The following is a 19,143-nucleotide window of genomic DNA, read 5'->3' as shown; positions in this document are numbered from 1 at the left end:
AGTATCTTTAGCTAGAAGCTCAGTTGCTGTATGCAATATGAAATCCAATCTAAAGTGGGTTCCCTAATGACCCTCTATCACTTGTCCTGGCAAAAACCAGAGATTCTGACATAGAAGAAGAAGAGTTTGGATTTGATATCCCGCCTTTCACTCCCTTTAAGGAGTCTCAAAGCGGCTAACATTCTCCTTTCCCTTCCTCCCCCACAACAAACACTCTGTGAGGTGAGTGGGGCTGAGAGACTTCAAAGAAGTGTGACTGGCCCAAGGTCACCCAGCAGCTGCATGTGGAGGAGCGGAGACGCGAACCCGGTTCCCCAGATTACGAGACTACCGCTCTTAACCACTACACCACACTGGCTCTCAATATATGCATATAGTCATTTATCCGCTGCGTCTCTGCCCAACTTCAAACTGTGTCACACTTCATTTTCATTAGTATAGCTATGTCAGCTGAGGTAAAAGAAGGTGTGTTTGTTCCTCTCCGCCTATATTTTTCTAAGCAACTATCTTGGCTTGGATTTAGTACTCTAAAGAGAGATTCGTGTAGAGCATACATGATGCATACCCTCCAACATTTCTCCTATGATAATAAGATTATTATGAAATAGGAACGTCCCGATTATCTATACCCCTCCCATCTGACTGGGTCACCCAGCCACTCTGGGCAGCTTCCAACATATAGAAAAATATAATAAAAATTTTTTTTTAAAAAAAAAACTTTCCTATACAGGGCTGCCTTGTCTTCTAAAGGTCATATAGTCTTCTAAAGGTTGTATAGTTATTCACCTCCTTGGCTCGTGGGTCACATAACGTCAAACCCTCCAACATTTCTCTGATTAAAGTAAGGACATCCTACCATATTCTCCTATGGAAATATGGATGTCCTAAGGAAAAGTGGAAGGGATGCGGGTGGTGCTGTGGGTTAAACCACAGAGCCTAGGACTTGCCGATCAGAAGGTCGGCGGTTCGAATCCCCGCAACAAGGTGAGCTCCTGTTGCTTGGTCCCTGCTCCTGCCAACCTAGCAGTTCAAAAGCACATCAAAGCACAAGTAGATAAATAGGTACTGCTCCAGTGGGAAGGTAAACAGCGTTTCCGTGCACTGCTCTGGTTCGCCAGAAGCAGCTTAGTCATGCTGGCCACATGACCCGGAAGCTGTACGCTGGCTCCCTCGGCCAATAAAGCGAGATGAGCGCCGCAACCCCAGAGTCGGCCACAACTGGACCTAATGGTCAGGGGTCCCTTTACCTTTACCTTTTAAGGAAAAGTGGGACATTCCAAGATCAAATCAGAAACTGGGACGGCTTCTGTAAATCTGGGACTGTCCCTGGAAAATAGGGATACAGTGGTACCTTGGGTTACCAACACCTCAGGTTACAAACATTTCGGGTTACAGACTCCGCTAACCCAGAAGTAGTACCTTGGGTTAAGAACTTTACCTCAGGATGAGAACAGAAATCGTGTGTCGGTGGTGCGGCAGCAGCGGGAGGCCCCATTAGCTGAAGTGGTACCTCAGGTTAAGAACGGTTTCAGGTTAAGAACAGACCTCCGGAACGAATTAAGTTCATAACCAGAGGTACCACTGTACTTGGAGGGTCTGCATGGTGATGCCAGGTGACTTAACAGGCAGGTGGTCTTGCCCACTTGTAAAAGTTGGCCTGTGGGGGGGCAGTAGCCAAGGAGGGCGGAACTCCGTGTGCATCAGCTGATTTGCAGGAAGTTAAGTCCTGCTTTCTATAGGGTTCAGTGCACCTGCCAGTTCCCTGTGGGGAACTCACTCAAGCATCCAAACCAAACAGGACTGAATTCCCCACCCATCTGCTGATACACAGGGAGTTCAATCCAGCTATGGCGCTATCTGTCAGACGTGGGCAAGATGGGTGTGAACTGGAACAGTCTCACTGGTCAAATGCGGAGGCCTAGTGGCCCAAATTTGGCTCACACGCTGGAGCTCCCCCACCCCTGATGTAGATATAAACTCCTATCATCTCACATACTGCTCTAGTAACTCCGCCTGTTCCGTGGTAGACCTTGGCTACTTCAGAGGAAGGAATGAGACAGCTCACATTTTGAAGTTTAAGAGAAATTACTGAAGAGAGAAAAGAAAGTAGGGGAAAGAGAACGAGGAAGCAAGTCTTCAAAATTCCCAACAGACAATACTTAAACTGCTGCAGATATGGGAGGTAAACATAAAGAAAATTTTGGGGGAGAAAGCAAGGAAATGGCAGCTGGGAGTCTACTGTTATAGTTAATTGCTCACTTGAGATGTTGTGAGCCATTTTGGGCATGATTTTGTGGGAAAGTGGCATACAAATAAACAGATGGTGATGATGAAGCTGCCAACAAGTTAAAGTAAAAGCTGTAGTAGCTCAAAAATTATGAGAATATAGGAAGCATCTATTGTTTTGTATTGGTTGAGAAAATGGTGGAAAGCAAGACCCCATGTTGTGCCCTCTGTATATCAATGGATTCTGCTCTGTGCAAAGCCCCTTTTTTGCCTAGCCCTTATTGATTTCATTCAGCCAACAACTGCTTACTAAAATTCCATATGGGATTTGGTTTCCTTGAACAGGAAATTAATCGTCTCAACTAGCACAATTATATACTTTATAGGACAGCAACTCTTAGTATCTGACAGGCAACGCTACTAGATAGACTTGTTTGTATGCCCAAGGCATGCTGGGGCACTAAAAATAAGATCTAATGAACATGTTGACTGAATATCGATGCAGCCTTTGGTTGCGGTCGGGTCTAATTTTAAAATCACTTGAACACTGAGAATTCCTTAAGTACAACTGTTTACAGGCGAAAGAATGAGGTGGGGAGAGAAATTCTAATGGCAATATAGTGATATCTCAGAGCATATTACGTACTTGAATTGTGTGCTGCAAAAATTCCAAGGCTTTCTCTCTCGTAGTTGCTAATGTAGTCCTTTTTAATGACTGCTCCAGTCATGTGATCAGTCATGTGCTTTGGCCAGTTTTACTTTTGGTGACTCTGATACTTTGCCCCTCCAGGGAGGTACACGGAACCATCACAAAGATATATCAGGAAAACGTTTATATTTTTATATACCGGTAAACCTGCTTTTGCTACCAATGCACACTTGTCAGGGAGGCCAAGCCCAATCCCAACTCACAGGTGGGAGAATCTGGGAAAGATACGTGTGCAAATACATTTGTCATATGTGTACATGTACACATAAAAACAGAATTGTGTGAAATAGTTCTCAGCATCTATCATCTCTCAGTTCAACAGGCAATTATAATAATAATGTTAATGATAATATTATTTATACCCCGCCCATCTGGCTGGGTTTCCCCAGCCACTCTGCGCAGCTTACAGCACATAAAAATGCTGAAACATTAGACATTAAAATTTTCCCAATACAGGGTTGCCTTCAGGTGTCTTCTAAAAGTCAGATACAGTGGTACCTCGGGTTAAGTACTTAATTCGTTCCGGAGGTCCATTCTTAACCTGAAACTGTTCTTAACCTGAAGCACCACTTTAGCTAATGGGGCCTCCTGCTGCTGCCACGCTGCCAGAGCACGATTTCTGTTCTCATCCTGAAGCAAGGTAACCCGAGGTAATATTTCTGGGTTAGCGGAGTCTGTAACCTGAAGCGTATTTAACCTGAAGCGTATGTAACCTGAGGTACCACTATATTTGTTTAGTTCCTTAGTATCTGATGGGAAGGCGTTCCACAGGGCGGGTGCCACTACCGAGAAGGCCCTCTGCCTGGTTCCCTGTAACCTCACTTAATCTTAAACTACACTTGCCACAAATTGTTCTACTTACACCTATTCATCCCCAGACTTGTTACTGTTGCCCTTCTGCCTATGACAATGTAGCGTGTGTGTTGATTCTATTTTATTACGTTCTTATTGCTCTACATCAGCTAGAATAAAGGTTTAGCAGTAAGGAATTTCAGGCTTACCCCCTTTAAGAGGCACTATTCTGTCCCAAGACTAAGGCACACAAAATCTGGCATGCTTTCTTGTTCTTCGTTCAGCTTCCCCGTCTCACATCATCTAAGTTAAATGTGGCCAACCTGAACCGCGAAAGTCTGTGCTCAAAAAGTTAAGGGGAAAAACAGTAAGGCTTCCTTGGAGAGGGGACACGTATCATTCAAAATGGCTGTGTGGAGGAGCAATTTCCTCCAAATAAATGAGAATTAGGCCTACCCAAAGCAATTATCTTACTGAGAAATCCATGCTCATCTCTGATACACAACAGAGAACATCCGTTCCTTTAGGATATTCCTAATGACTGCTTGGCTGCGCCTGTCCATACCCACAGAGAAGAATCATCCTTGAGGTGAACCACAAAATTCCATTGCCACCATCGCTCCAAACATTATCTTCATTAATAATAATAATAATAATAATAATAATATACCATTTATACCCCGCCCATCTGGCTGGGTTTCCTCAGCCACTCTGGGCAGCTTCCAACCAAATATTAAAACGCAATACAGCGTTAAACATTAAAAACTTACCTAAACAGCGCTGTCTTCAGATGTCTTTTAAAAGTAAGATAGTTGTTTATTGCCCTGACATCTGATGGGAGGGCATTCCATAGGGCGGGTGCCACTACCGAGTAGGCCCTCTGCCTGGTTCCCTGTAACCTCACTTCTTGCAGGGAGGGAACTGCCAGTAGACCCTCGGAGCTGGACCTCAGTGTCTGGGCTGAATGATGGGGGTGGAGACACTCCTTCAGGTATATAGGACCAAGGCCGTTTAGGGCTTTAAAAGTCACTTTGGAGTCACTCACTTCTTAGCCATGATGGCTGGTCTATAAAAACAAATGGGGCACTGCAATCTTAAAGTCTGCCCTCACACAGTCCCTGCTTCTCTACCTTCTTACTTAAATCCAGTCCAGGGGGGTAGTACTGGCTCTCAGTTGCCTCCTTAATCTGTCGTTGCCCTTGTACAACCAGGATGGGAACCAAACTAAAACTGGTTTAGCTCTGTCCTTGGCTCCTACACTTGGCCACCCCACCTTCTCCCATTGCTCAACATGCAATTATTTGGTTCCCAGGCCTGCCATAGACAGGGATACGGCACAGGGCACAGCAGAACCAGAACCTTATTGTTCCCATCAGGCTGATCTATACTTAGACAAGCAGTACTCAGTGAAACAGATGCCCTTCTAAGTCACGGAAGAAAAAGCAACGGGTTCAGGGACCTCTGCACAATTTGTAGTCAATGCTATTTGGGAGTGCCTATATACAGTTCTGTTTAACAGCTGTGATATGCTTCTTGGCAGTGAGGCGAATGCTTGTAACATTATTAAGTACTAGAGCAGATGTTAAGGCATGGTTCTTAGGCTGCATGTCAGTGCCATGTTGAAAGATGCATGAAATGGGTTTATTTTATTGTGAACACCCCAGAGGTTGATAAGACCTCTCTTAACAGAGAACAGCTGGACCGACTGCTTGCAAACATAGCTTCACTTTGCCTCTTCTTCCACTTAAAAGCAAACAGCAAAAAAAAAAATCATCTCTCCACAAATATTTAGGTCTCAATTCAAACAACTGCTCAATTCAAACAACATGTATTATCGCTGGGAGTTTTTTCTGAGACAATCCATCAGCATGTACAGCAAACATGATGCACTGGTAAATTTCAATATTATTTATTAAAAAGGCATTTTTATTATAAATACATTTTAAATGTAGCAGTAAAATACATTTTTGTGTTACCATTAATCTTTAAAAATAAAGAGTGCACCAAGACAATCATTACACTTGAAGATACTGTAAGACCCAGTCCTCCACGCAGTTTACAAGGAATCGCAAAAAAAAACAACAAAAAAAACCTTGGTGAAACCATTTCAAAAGCACCTTCTGGATTTAGCAGTCTTGACCACTGGTGGACAGTTAATGCAATTTGTGTTCTGAAAGGTTTAGAACATTATTGGTGCTTTGCAACTCTTCTGAGCTACGTCTGAGGTTTCCGCTAATACTAGATAGTACTAACTTTTTAATATAAGGCCATTTTCTTTGCTAAAGTAAGCCACGTTGAGTATCATTTGCAACACAACCACCTCAGTTATTTCACCGAGGGTATTTATCTTGCCTCTCAGAGAATGGGATTAAATTGGAGATAATCTGTATTCAAAAGAGATCGCTTTGCTAACTCCGTTTTACTAACAGACCCACATTAAAGGGGAATTTATCCACAGAACCACAATGGCATCCCAGTTACAGAGCCTCAGGTACACCATTCTCTCGTTAAAATCAATGGGGTTTAAATTGGCATAATCGTACATTGTGGCCGCGGACAAAAATCTTCTCATTAGCTCGTCCTAAATACCTGGCCATAACAGTAGTAGTGAACCTATAGGCGTCCAGATGTTGCTGAATGGCAACTACCATCACCCCTGAGCACTGGTCATCCTGGTTGGGGCTGACGGAGGTTGGAGCCCAACCACATCTGGAGGGACTCAGGTTCCCCACGTCAGGGCTACCTTAATAGTTTGTGGGTGGCAGCATTTTGCCAGTGGCAGCAAATGAAGAGGGTAATGAGCAGCAGCTCTTGTCATCTCGGGCGTATTATGAGGGCAAGAATGGAGCCAGGGACCCAAATGGAGAGACTCCGGATTGCAAGGCCACTACCGTGTGAATGGCATGCAGATTAGCTAGGGCTAGGTAAGAAATACAAGGGCAATGGCGTATTTCTCTCGAGAAATGCACAGGAGACCCAACCAAAAGGTAGCTTCTTCCAGACGGAGGGTTTTTAGTTAGCTGTGCTGATATAGAACAAAAACAAGTAGGGTTTGCATGTGTTGCATAGTCCAATCCAGAGACTGTTGCACACACACAAAACCTGAGCTAGCTGGTATCTTTCATGGTAGCTTCCCTCCCATTTCCATGTCATGACAGAATTGCAGGGACATGCACCTCGCAGAGGTGCTTCAGGAGTTTTGAGAGATGCTTGTGCCAACATCTGCATCCAACATTTCCAGCAGGATGAAGATATGTGCTCCCAGACGTTCCATTTCACCCTACAATCACCTGTAGGAATGGGTGATGAGCTCAAACCTGGTGAGGAATGTATGGCAGTACCCATTACGTGGTGCTTCCATATAGAACATATACATGTCCTGCTCCAACCACTATATGCCCCTTTGAAGCCACAATCATGGTCAAGTGCATAGGCTGTGCTGGCTAAATCCTTCAGCAGCCATCAGGTGATCACCTTAAAGCCTTCCGGTTGCTTAAACTGGGCTGTTGTCTTGCAAATGAGCCTCCTGGTTACTTCTTTACTTAATTCTCAAATGGCTTTTATAAGATGACTGCATTTACTAAAGGCAAAAGTGACCGGCCTAACCATGAGGCAATGTATTTGCTTCCAAAAGCAAAATTGATTCCCCCTCCCTCCGCCTCCCATCTCCATCTCTATATGCTGTTAAACATTACCTCAGTTTTAGCTAAGGCCGGCCTTGAAGGTAGAACTTTTTTGTTTTTAGTGTGTAGATTAAAGAGGGTTTATTATTTAATACCGGGTTTAAAAGCCCAGAGTGCACTATAGGAAAACAAAGAATTTACTTATTAGACTTGAGCAGGGCATCCGGCAGTGACATACTGCAGAGGAGGGCATGGCGGTGGGGGGAAGGTATCTAGAAAAATATATAATAAAACAATAGGTTGAAAGAGATTTATGATGACGTCATGTGGTGTTACACTGCAGTGTATCAGAGCATGAGCAAAACAAAACAAAAAAAAGAAAGAAAAAATGGACGTATGAGCAACTCCACATCTCAGACTAATGGCTGCTGTCAAAATCAATGTCAATAGCTAAGTAGGTAGTATGCATATTGCAAGAAAAAAGAGGGTAAATATCTGCAGCAAAGACTAATAAAATATAAGTGGAAGGATATTCAATCTTACATTGGAAGAGAAATACAATGCCCACTCCGAGAAGATGGCCTGCCTAAATAGGTACATTTCTACTGATATGGATGGGACAGGAAGCAGATTCAGAATTCACCGTGAGTTGACTCCAATGAAATTGCCTGTGCAACAGGGCTTTTTCTTTTTCTCTCATTCTTTCTCTATTCCCCCATCCCCACCCTCCAAACTGTTCTGGGTGCTCCCTCAACCCTCCAGAGCAGTTCTGTGAGAGGGGATAAAATAAGTCCTGTTTTGCAGGTGGAAAGTCCTATTTTAATAGGACAACTTCACTGGATACAATCTTCACCACACATACTTTATCCTTCACATTTAATTTAAAGCTGAATCCTAATAGAAACCATTTTGCATTATCTTGGAGCAGCAAGACAAGCAGCTCCACTTAAAACTGCAGTGCAATGCCAGTAAACCTTATTTTTCACCACGTAATTATATACACAAACACACCTTTTGAGGGATACACTACTAGATTCAGAACTGTTAGCACAAATCCTCACAAATCCACATTTTAAGCTACTTTTGGGGTCTTCATGACAAGGAAACTTGAGTACAAAATGCTTGGGCTGCAAGTCTACAAACAAGACAGATGTTCCCAAATGTAACTTGTCTAATTCGTATTTGTCTAGTAAGCGTTGCAATTTGTTAAAGATCAGATTTTGATCAAATAGTACAAGCCACATCAGCTCTGTCCTCATAGCATTATGGGGGGGGGGGGGATTAAGATTTGAGGCTCTGGTGCAGTAACTCAGTCTGGTAGTGTTGAGCATAACATGAGCTGGAAGACAGGCAGACAGAAGAATCATAGGTAGGGGTGTTTGAACACTGATAATTTTCCTGGAGGAATTCGGGAAGATGAACAGATTGTGTAAACAAATGCTAAAGGTGAAGGAGGCAGGAATATTTGGGTGTTATAACCATTAAATATTAGGATGGAAAACTCTAGCTATAACTTTGGAAGTTTGGATTTCTTCCAGAGGAAGGTTTGGACAAGTATAACAAACAAAACCTCATTTTTTTCTTTCTTTTATCACTGGCTCTCATAGGACCTCTTCTCACACAAATCCACTTATTTAGCAAAGATAATGATGCGAGAAGTGGGTCTCTTGCTAAATTTGGGGTGTCCATCAGGAAGAACAGGAGACCTATGGCGGACATTTAATACAGAGATCACCAGTCACTCAGGCAGATCCTGCACTGGGGTTCTCAGTGACAAATATGATGCAGTAGCATATGAAGATTGGGGCAGGATCAGGTTGATTAATATAGAGTAGGTGGCAGAATCAGGGTAGTTGGCAGATCAGATGAACCAAGGGAAAATTATAATAACTACGTAGTAAAATGGCTTCTGGGCATGGAAGAAGAAATAAAATAGAGATTGAGGATCTAGGATTTATCCAATACCATAATGCAATTAAATGAAACTGATAAGTTAAATTGCCGTAACACCAGGAACCCTTCAAGATGCTTCCTGAAAAATGAATTCTCCAGTAAGAAGAAAAATACTTACTTTACCTAATGTATCAAATATAATGTTGACCAGCAGCTTTTCCTTTTACAATATTACCAAGCGTAAGTGGCTTACATTTGTAGTTCCACTAATGTATTCTAAAATTCTCTTTAAGTGCAGCAATATATGGCATGCTCCTATTAAAATAAAAGATGCTCATTCCCATGACACTAGTATATTTTGTTTCTGAAAATGTGAAATGAAATAATGGTGGAAAGCACTATTCCTTTTGGGGGGGCAGGGGGGGAAGGGACTATGAAAATTGTATAAGCTTTTATGTACTTAGGTACAGACCTAAGTACACAAGAGCTGTAAACTGTAAAAACACCAGGATCGTTAGAAATTTTATTTCACAGTAATTGACAACATTTATGCCTTTACTAATGGCCTACTCCTGACAAAAGACTGGCAATTCCATGAGAACTAAAACCAGTGAGAATGCTTTTAAGCAGAATTTGTCCAGTGGTAAAACTAAACACCAGCAATCTGAGTATATCAGAGCACTGGAACGGTCTGGAGCTTTCCTACCTTTGCAAAGCCAGTTCTATTTTCGAAATTGCTATAGCTCTGAATCTCTGGAGAAAACTGTATTTAACAACTCAGAAACATCAGTCTCACCAAGGTCCCCGTATATGCCAAGTCTGACCGAAATCCACAATCTGTTAAAAAAAAAAAAAAATCTGATGCGGAGTAAATGGATTTATTTTGTATCCTCTTACTCATTTTAATGTCTGGAGTCTGAAAAGATAAAATATCAGTCTTCCAAACGTAGGCATACGCTTCCGACAAATGTTTAACAACAATAAGGCTGGGGTGGGGGGTGAAATAAAAGAAAGAAAGAAAAAAGAAAGCATGTGTTTTTAGAAAGTTGCTGTGATAAAAATACCAGTGTATGACAGTTTAAAAATGAGGCCATCTGATGTCAACAATTGTTCCTCAACTAACTCGCAGATTGAAGTAAACGAACAAGCAAAATTTATTAGTTTAATATTTCAGGTAAGGTGAACAGAATAATAAAACTCTATATAAATGTGTGATTTTGAAACCCCTGAAGATATAGTGCTGACTTGAGTGAGTGCATTTGAGCTCTAACTAACCTGCTATCATCATCGACAGGGGTAGGCATCTTGGGACCACCACATGTTCTGAAATACAACTCCCATCAGCCTCACCTAGTATGGCCAAAGATGATGGATTCAGTTCAAAACATCTGGAGTGCATCAGGTTGCCTATCCCTGGTTTTGTACGTATCACCAACAACTCTTTATTGTGTCCACATTAAGTGGGATAAAAAGACAACATTCCTGCCTTGGGTTATGAGTGGGTAAATGTCATTGCCTTCAATAGAATTTGCCACGAGTAACCAGGGGCAGGATTGGAACTCAGAACTTTAGGAGGTGACATCAGATACAGCGTCATTTATTTCAAAGGGGCTAACCCTGGTTTATACCAACTGAGATACTATCATTAACAATCTAATTTCATTAGGGCCATTGTCTGCAGTACTCAGCAGACCAAAAATACTAATGATAATGATGAAAGCTCTGTTTAAGATGCAGAGAACTTAGCCTCTGGAACTTCCTGATACTGTATGCTCAAACTGTGAAGCAAAATTGAGCAGGGACATTCTCCTTCACTTTTTTGTTTGTTTCTATAACATTAAGAAATACAAGTTACATAGCCGTGCAGCTTTTATCCTGCATTTCTGACCACGAACCCGGTAACCATTCAGATATTGCAATGCATTAACTCAGTATGCAGATCTCTTATAGAAAGACCCTTTGGTGAAATCCCGACTTACCTGAAATCAGTAAGAAAGGTGATATTGATTTCAAACCAAGCTGAGATTTCACCACAACGATTTACCAAAAAAAAAAAAAAACAAAACAAAACCACCCAACAGGGACAAATGGATTGTAACAAGAGCAAATATCAGATTGAATACAGCAGCAAGTACAGTAGCTCAGCAAAAAGGCTCCGGGTTAATCCCAATGTTTTCAAAGCTGTGGGGAGCTGTGCCACCTCAAAGAGAAACACGCTTTTAAAAATGATACTATTGAAAATATTACTCTCGCGTCTCACAATGGGAAATTAAAATAAATTAAAATATTGATAAAAATTAACGTCCCCGATCAGAGAGATCTTTTCAAGTGTAAAGGAGGACAAGGGCCTCTGTAGAAGTTATAAAAGATACATCCCTTACTTCAAAAGTATGAACAGTGTACAAGACCACAACCTGAAAGGTAAACATTACCCTAAAATGTTTTTTTTCCTCCAAAATTTTGTTACATATTGCTGTATAATTCTTTATAGATTTCACTTTCAATATATAGTGGTAAAAGACCAAGATTGTGGAAAACCTCAGCAGAACATACAAAGATAAAAACAACCATATGGATTCACAAGTCCTCCCCCTCCCCCCCCCTCACAACTTGACTCCCCAAAATTTTGGATTAATTTGGATACAGCTTTGACAAACATAAAAATCTTCTTTAATGATGTTCCTCAAACAAAACAGTTAGCAAAATATCTGAAGATCCGTCGTATAATGTCACATTTAATGTAAACATCAAATAATGTACCAAAAGGTTTTACTGAGGTGGGGGCAAGGAGAAATAAAAACTTAAAGCGGCACAATTCTTTATACCACTAGAGAAGCCAAGAGTAGGAGAAACCAGATTACAAGCATTTACACATGCATAGTTGGGAGGGGGACCCAAATATTTTACTAAATTCACTCAATTTTTTTTAATAGTTATTAAACTACGAAGCACCCAACATAGCCAAAAAAAAATTGTTTTTAATTTCATGATTCTTTTTTAAAAAAATCTATCAAATTAATCTTTCCAACAAGCTAAATTTAGCAGCCTGTCCAAAAATAAAATGTGCAGGATTTTTTATTTTTTTTTAATCGACCACCGCTTTACTCTGAAAAGTTAAAAACAGTGGTGTGCGGGTCTGCAAAGAAGGTCTTTACTTTATCCTACAGTCAAAGGAGATTACTATACCACATCATACAGGTTCTAAAACTATAAAAGTTTTAGAATGCAGCATCCTTTCACAGAAAGTTGATAAAACTGAAAGTAATTATAAGATGCTGCACCTTTATTTAAAAAAAAAAAATAAACGATTTAAGCAGACATAACATACATTTGTACATTAACTGGCCATTTCTGGTACAGAAACCCAGCATAGTATGCTAAATGTTATTGAATAAATGTAAATGCTACTTACAATTCTTTTTTAAATACAATTTAGACAACTTCTTTTTAAAAAAATTATATATATTTTTTTAAGTTGCACAGTTAACTTTTCAGCTGCTAGCTTTAATGCAACACATATATAATGTTACATATATTTTTTTCTTTTTTTTAAGTGTGTGTTTTTCTAGGGAAAATTTTTCAAACTTCTGACCCACATGGGGGGAGAGAGAACGGAATATAATTTAAAAAGGTTAGCTTCAAGTCTAGCAGCAAAGCAATTAAACCAAGATATATTTACTAATATAAACAAAGAGAAATGGTGGCAACTGCATAGGAAGCCCCAACTATCTTAAGTCTACTGACACAAATAGAAATTAAAATGTTCTCTACAAAAATATTCTGATTATTTAAAATAGGAGTAAAAGCCATTGCTACCTGATGAACTACCTAGACTAAGTTCCTGAAACAAAGACAAAGGATCGCTATTCTTTTTTGCCTGCTCAGGGGGCGCTTTGGGCTTTGGTGGGGCCCTCAGAGCACTTGCGTAAGACATGGCCGGCTTGTTCGCACCAGAGCTGGGCTGGCTGTTGCTGTTGGATTCCACGATCTGCTTGTTGGGCATGAGGGGAGGGAACTGGCCAAGATGCTGGAGCATATTGTAATTAAAAGAATTGGACAGCTGGATGTTCTCAACTTTCATCGGTTCCTCGGGCGGCTTGGAGGTCTTTGAAGGAACTGGAAACAGAAAGCAAAGAAAAGAAGAAGGTAGCCCCTTTAACCTCTGATAGACTTTTCTGCAAAAAAGAAACAATGCAATCTGGATTTGAGGATTGAAGATGTCTGTTTATAGAAAACAGATATGTAGGGTGTTATATTGGAGCAGACAAAGTGAATAATGTTTTTATACAATAACAATAATAATAATTTATTATTTATACCCCACCCATCTGGCTGGGTTTCTCAGACACTCTGGGCGGCTTTCAACAGAATATTAAAATACAATAGTCTATTAAACATTAAAAGCTTCCCTAAACAGGGCTGTCTTCAGATGTCTTCTAAAAGTCTGGTGTTGTTCTCTTTGACATCTGGTGGGAGGGCGTTCCACAGGGCAGGCACCAAAAAGGCCCTCTGCCTGGTTCCCTGTAACTTAGCTTCTTGCAGTGAGGGAACCGCCAGAAGGCCCTCGGCGCTGGACCTCACTGTCTGGGTAGAACGATGGGGGTGGAGACGCTCCTTCAGGTATACTGGACCGAGGCCGTTTAGGGCTTTAAAGGTCAGCACCAACACTTTGAATTGTGCTTGGAAATGTACTGGAAGCCAGCGTAGGTCTTTCAAGACCGGTGTTTTGTGGTCTCGGTGGCCGCTCCCAGTCACCAGTCTAGCTGCCGCATTCTGGATTAGTTGTAGTTTCCAGGTCATCTTCAAAGGTAGCCCCACATAGAGCGCATTGCAGTAGTCCAAGCAGGAGATAACCAGAGCATGCACCACTCTGGTGAGACAGTCCACAGGCAGGTAGAGTCTCAGCCTGCATACCAGATGGAGCTGGTAGACAGCTGCCCTGGACACAGAATAGACCTGCGCCTCCATGGACAGCTGTGAGTCCAGAATGACTCCCAGGCTGCACACCTGGTCCTTCAGGGGCACAGTTACCCCATTCAGGACCAGGTAGTCCTCCACACCTGCCCGCCTTCTGTCCCCCAAAAACAGACAGATGAAGGATTGGATGTTTCTGAATCTTATTTTCTATCTTTCTCTTTATGCACACATGCGTCCCTGCTTCCACTCCTCCTTTGCGCACAAGGTGAATACGCTGAAAGCTTCTGTTCAGTTTTAAACAAACAACAGTTTCCAGTAACATCTGAATATGGGAAACTGTTGCTTGTCCAAACAACAGTTAGGTTGCAAACCAGGGTATTAAACCATGGTTTGATTGAACCGATGAGTCAACTGAAGGGGAGACCGCACGAGCCCAAAGTTTGTGCCTGCTTATCTTTTTAATGCTAACCCATGTTTTGGCATTAGGTCTAACCCAGGACTGAATTGTGTGCATCACTGCCTTATTTCTGTACTGGAATGCACAATATTTAATCCACTTCAGTAAGCAGCAAATTATCTTACAAAAGAGCGAATGACAGGATACCATATTTGTAATATGAAATTGGTCCCAAAGATAAAACATCTGTAAGTTTTCAATGCAGAGAAAAAGTTGATGCATTTTATTCTGAGAATATACTTTGCTAGCCAGAAATAGTACAGCAACTTCTTAATGAGTTGGCTTAATAAAATGATTATTATTTCAGGAGAGGGCCTTCTCGGTAGTCGCACCTGCCTTGTGGAACGCACTCCCTTCAGATGTCAAGGGGAAAACAACTATCTGACTTTTTGAAGACATCTGAAGGCAGTCCTGTTTAGGGAAGTTATTCATGTTTGATGTTTTATTGTGTTTTTAATATTCTGTTGGTAGCCGCCCAGAGTGGCTGGGGAAACCTAGCCAGATGGGCAGGGTATAAATAATAAAATTATTGCAATTAATATTATTAATAATACTTTAAAATGATGAGAAAGCATCACTTACCCAAGAGTTCTCTTGGTGGGACTGCTCTATTGGAACCATTGCATGGAATGTTCTGATATGGGGCTGATGAGGTGGAGTTTACCCACAATTCAGGGGATGAATAATTGAAAGAAGATGTGTTACTATGGTCCTGAAGCTCTTTACACTGTCCAAGGCTATCTTGAGGAGCATTTATATCTTCAGAACAAGCCTGGGCTGAACTAGATGATATTCTTCTTTGGTACAACGGCCTGCCTGGTCCTCTTGGTTCATACTGCGTAGAAGAAAAGCAGAGAGGAGAAGAGAGGTCACTTGCATGGAACCTGTGGCAAATACCCCCTGTGATTCTCAGTACTTACATTCTGAAATCACTTTAACGGGAATACCATGAGAGTAGTGCTAGTTTAAATATTTGGTTTTGCGATAGTACAAAAATAGACAGAATGCAAGTAAATACCACTGAAATGTCTCAAGGTTAAATATTAATGGTGGCAGAAATAAAATATTTATTTAAATCCCATTGCAGTGTTCATCTACACCCCTCAACCTCGGCAATGACTTATTGATTCCTAATCTATCACTTTGTCTTGCAACCATTCTTTTTTGCTACTTCCAAGCTTGCCTTTTACAACTTCCCTTCAGGGTGCAATTGCGTGGAAGTATCTACCAGTGGCAATTTCCTTCTATTTTCTTGGCAGTTTTGGCTCATCCATACTGGTTTAATTTATCCCATGAAAATAATTTCTAGGTAGCACAAAGCACACAACGTAACAAAATGCATTATTTTGTTTTGCGCACGCTTTTCATTTCCACACAGAGGCTTCTTTCCCTGCCATTTCTCTGTTCTACAGGAGAAGGTAAAGGAAGCAAAAGGAACATAGAAATAAAATGTGATTTTGCTTTGATGTCGTTTGTGGATAAGATAGCAGCTGAGGGCACAGGGGAATATTTTTGCTCAAAATATACTTGGCTAATTTTCAGTGACATTTCATGAACTTGTGACGCCTTGTTTTTCAAGTAACATGGGTTGATGTACTTGATTGCATAGCATTTTCATCTCCTTTGTGGTTTTGTCAGCTTAGAGCAACATGAAACAAATCATCCTTTTTTCTTTCTTTCTTTTTTAGTAATTCCTCTTTAAGGTTTACCTGAAGATTGATGATTTGGCAATTATGAGGTCTGGTGGTAGTTTCCAAATGTAAATGTTACCCAGCATATTGTTCAAGAGGGTACCTACCCTCCAAAATGGCTTTTGGAGAGGTAGCTGCAGAGGGGAGATGATAATGAGAAACTTTCCTTCCATGGATTTCCTTACATTAATTTATCTTAGAATCCAATACAATATTGCCAGTTTTCAAATGTGTCCCATCACATATTCAGGAAAATTTGGCTATGTTGAAAACAGTCCAAAAATTTCAAAATAAGGGTGTGATATTATTAATGGAAACTGGCCGATAACAGCACATTCCACAAGACCTTTGTTATCTCCATTGGCTTTCAGTCAATTGGCAAGTACACTTCAAAGTGCTTTTAAGCCCTTGTTGCTAGAATGCCTGAAGGATCATCTGCTCTCATATATACCTACTTGGCCCTTAAGATCTTCACTGGAGGCCTTCTCCAGATTCCCCGCCTAGTTAGCTGAAGCAAGAAGTTACAAGGAAGAGAGCCTTTTCCATTGTGACACCCTAGTTATAGAATACTCTCCAGAGAGAGACTACCTCATGGTTGTGGTGGGATCTTTCTAACTCAAGGTGAGCGCCTTCTTGTTCTTTCCTTTTAGTTATTAGAACTATCAAGTGCCCTCCCCTTTATTGGGTCATTGTAGTGTACTGATTGATTTTATGCCAAATGAATCCGATAGGCTTTGATAAGGTTAAAGAGAACTATGGATTCAAGACCAGGTTTACAAATCAGCTGCACATTCAGACTGAATTCAGATTTAACTGTTTTAAATGTAAATTCCATCAACACTTCAGTACTGTGTTCTTTATCGAGAGGGGGGGGGGGGACTAGACACGGACACAGGCCATGTTTACATGTGATGCTAAACTGCTGTTTAGTGTTCCTTGGATGAGCCCCAGCAAGTCTGAGTGACGCATCAGACTAGCACGTTGCCCATTCCAGCTGCTGCACAGCAGGACTTCACCAAAGTTTATTTTCAGTTTTAAAGAATCTTGGCTTAATATTACATCCAAACAAGGAATCCAAGCTTACAAGCCAATAATAAATTATGCAGCTGGCTTGTTAAACTAACCATTGTTTTATCTGAACCAGGATCCATGTTTTGAATGGATCAAATGGATCACTTAGTCAAGATCCTTTAAAAGTGGATCTAAGCTCAGCTGAAGTGAAGAGGGGAGGGATGCAAGAATCAGTGCATTTAAAGATACTCTCATACTATACTATACCAAACGATTATAGGAAAAGAATTTTAAAAACAAGTGCCAGAGGAATAGAAATGCTGCATATCTTTTTCATGAAAATTTAGTTAACTAGGGCCTGTTCTGTAAAATCCGAAAAGCTAGCAATGACACCAGTAGTTTCCCAAACTTCGTTCAAGGGCATCACACTTACAACTTGCAATGTGCAAGTGTACAATTAGCATCTTTTCTTCAAAGAGTCTTTTCATTGCAAACTATGTGAGATCTGCACATTAATCTGTTAAAATAAGTTAGAATGTGACTGAAAGCCTTCAGCTAAAAAGTTTAATAAGTGCAAGGCAGTTAGCATTTCAGGACCAGAGGATTCTTTTAACACAGATTTCTACAGACCTATCTTGCTAAGGATTTATTCACATAAATAAAGAGTTCCCTAAAAATGTATACTCATTTGACTATCTCAAAATGGGAAGGGACACGGGATTTTCATCTCTAGCAATATTTCCATTCAAATCCCAAACGTCTTTTGCCTTCCCTCCCGGCACAAGGTGACAATGCCCTAGGGAAAGAAGTGAACTGAACGAGAAAGGAGAGGAACTTCCAAACCCTTCATTCCTCAGAAAGGAGAATTTTTGTATATTTCATCCAAGACATGAAGCACTAGCTGATAGGTGAAAATTAAGGGCAAGAAAACATATTAGGGATGTTCCAGAAGAAACAACTATAGACATGGTGGCACATTTGGCGGGTATGGGCAACTGGGGTATGACAAATGGGCCTCACAGGATTGGAGGGAGGGGGGAGCTGCATGTGACCCATAGGCTAGTCATCTGTGGATTAGGAAGAAGGGACTTATGCACCTTGACTTGGTGAGGGAGGATGCCACGTTCTGTTCTATCACTGGCAGTAAAATGCCCTTCTAATGTGACTTCAGCCTCTGTAAAAAGTAATCTTTTATTTTATTAAGAATCAAAATACCTAAGCTTTTGAGTATTAGAAGGCAAAAAACCCAAAACAGTAGTGTCTTTTTTTATTTCGAAGAGCCCGATTCTAAACATAAAAGCAAATATTTATGTGCAGAAGATTTGTTCCTATGTCTGTCAATCAGCAATTTCTTGGTCCCCAACTGTGTTTCTGAAAGAGCCTGAAATTAATAGTATTCGTAGCAGTTATTTTCCTAGTTCGCCCAGATCAGTATGTATCTTAAATGTTTTTCCCCTTTATGGCTGATGCGGAGTCCCCAGAGGAGGTGCAAAACAGAGATTTAAGGTTATTATAATAATAACAACTCGGCATCAAAACAGCACAGAGATGTTCTGGCATTCATGATCACAAGCTGTGGTCCTGATAATTTTCTTTGGTTCTAATCAGCACAATTAGAATTCAACATAATGGAACAGCATCTCATTCTACAGTGTATGCCAAGTCCATGAAAAACCTCTGCAACCTTCATTAGCACATAGTTCCTAAATACAGTGGTGCCTCGCAAGACGAAATTAATCCGTTCTGCGAGTCTCTTCGTCTTGCTGTTTTTTTGTCTTGCGAAGCACGGCTACTAGCAGCTTAGTGGCTATTAACGGCTTAGCG

At 41.0% G+C, this 19,143-nt stretch overlaps 1 protein-coding gene across 3 annotated transcripts in view; it reads right to left on the bottom strand.

The window, feature by feature from the left end:
- Window positions 1-12,316: 12,316 nt before the first annotated feature.
- The window catches only part of HELZ (helicase with zinc finger), a 113,034-nt gene continuing 106,207 nt past the window's right edge, over window positions 12,317-19,143 (bottom strand). For all 3 annotated transcript variants that reach the window (XM_028713038.2, XM_077924025.1, XM_028713032.2), the window contains 2 exons: window positions 15,200-15,452; window positions 12,317-13,359 (listed from right to left, as the gene is read on the bottom strand). In XM_028713038.2, coding sequence (XP_028568871.2) covers window positions 13,028-13,359; window positions 15,200-15,452 — 585 coding nt within the window. In that variant the 3' untranslated portion in view covers window positions 12,317-13,027. The remainder of the gene's footprint in view (window positions 13,360-15,199; window positions 15,453-19,143) is intronic.

The sequence above is a fragment of the Podarcis muralis genome, chromosome 2 (assembly GCF_964188315.1).
Source record: "Podarcis muralis chromosome 2, rPodMur119.hap1.1, whole genome shotgun sequence".
Taxonomy (NCBI): domain Eukaryota; kingdom Metazoa; phylum Chordata; class Lepidosauria; order Squamata; family Lacertidae; genus Podarcis; species Podarcis muralis.
Note: the sequence above shows the minus strand (reverse complement) of the source record. Positions and strands in the feature narration are given on the sequence as shown.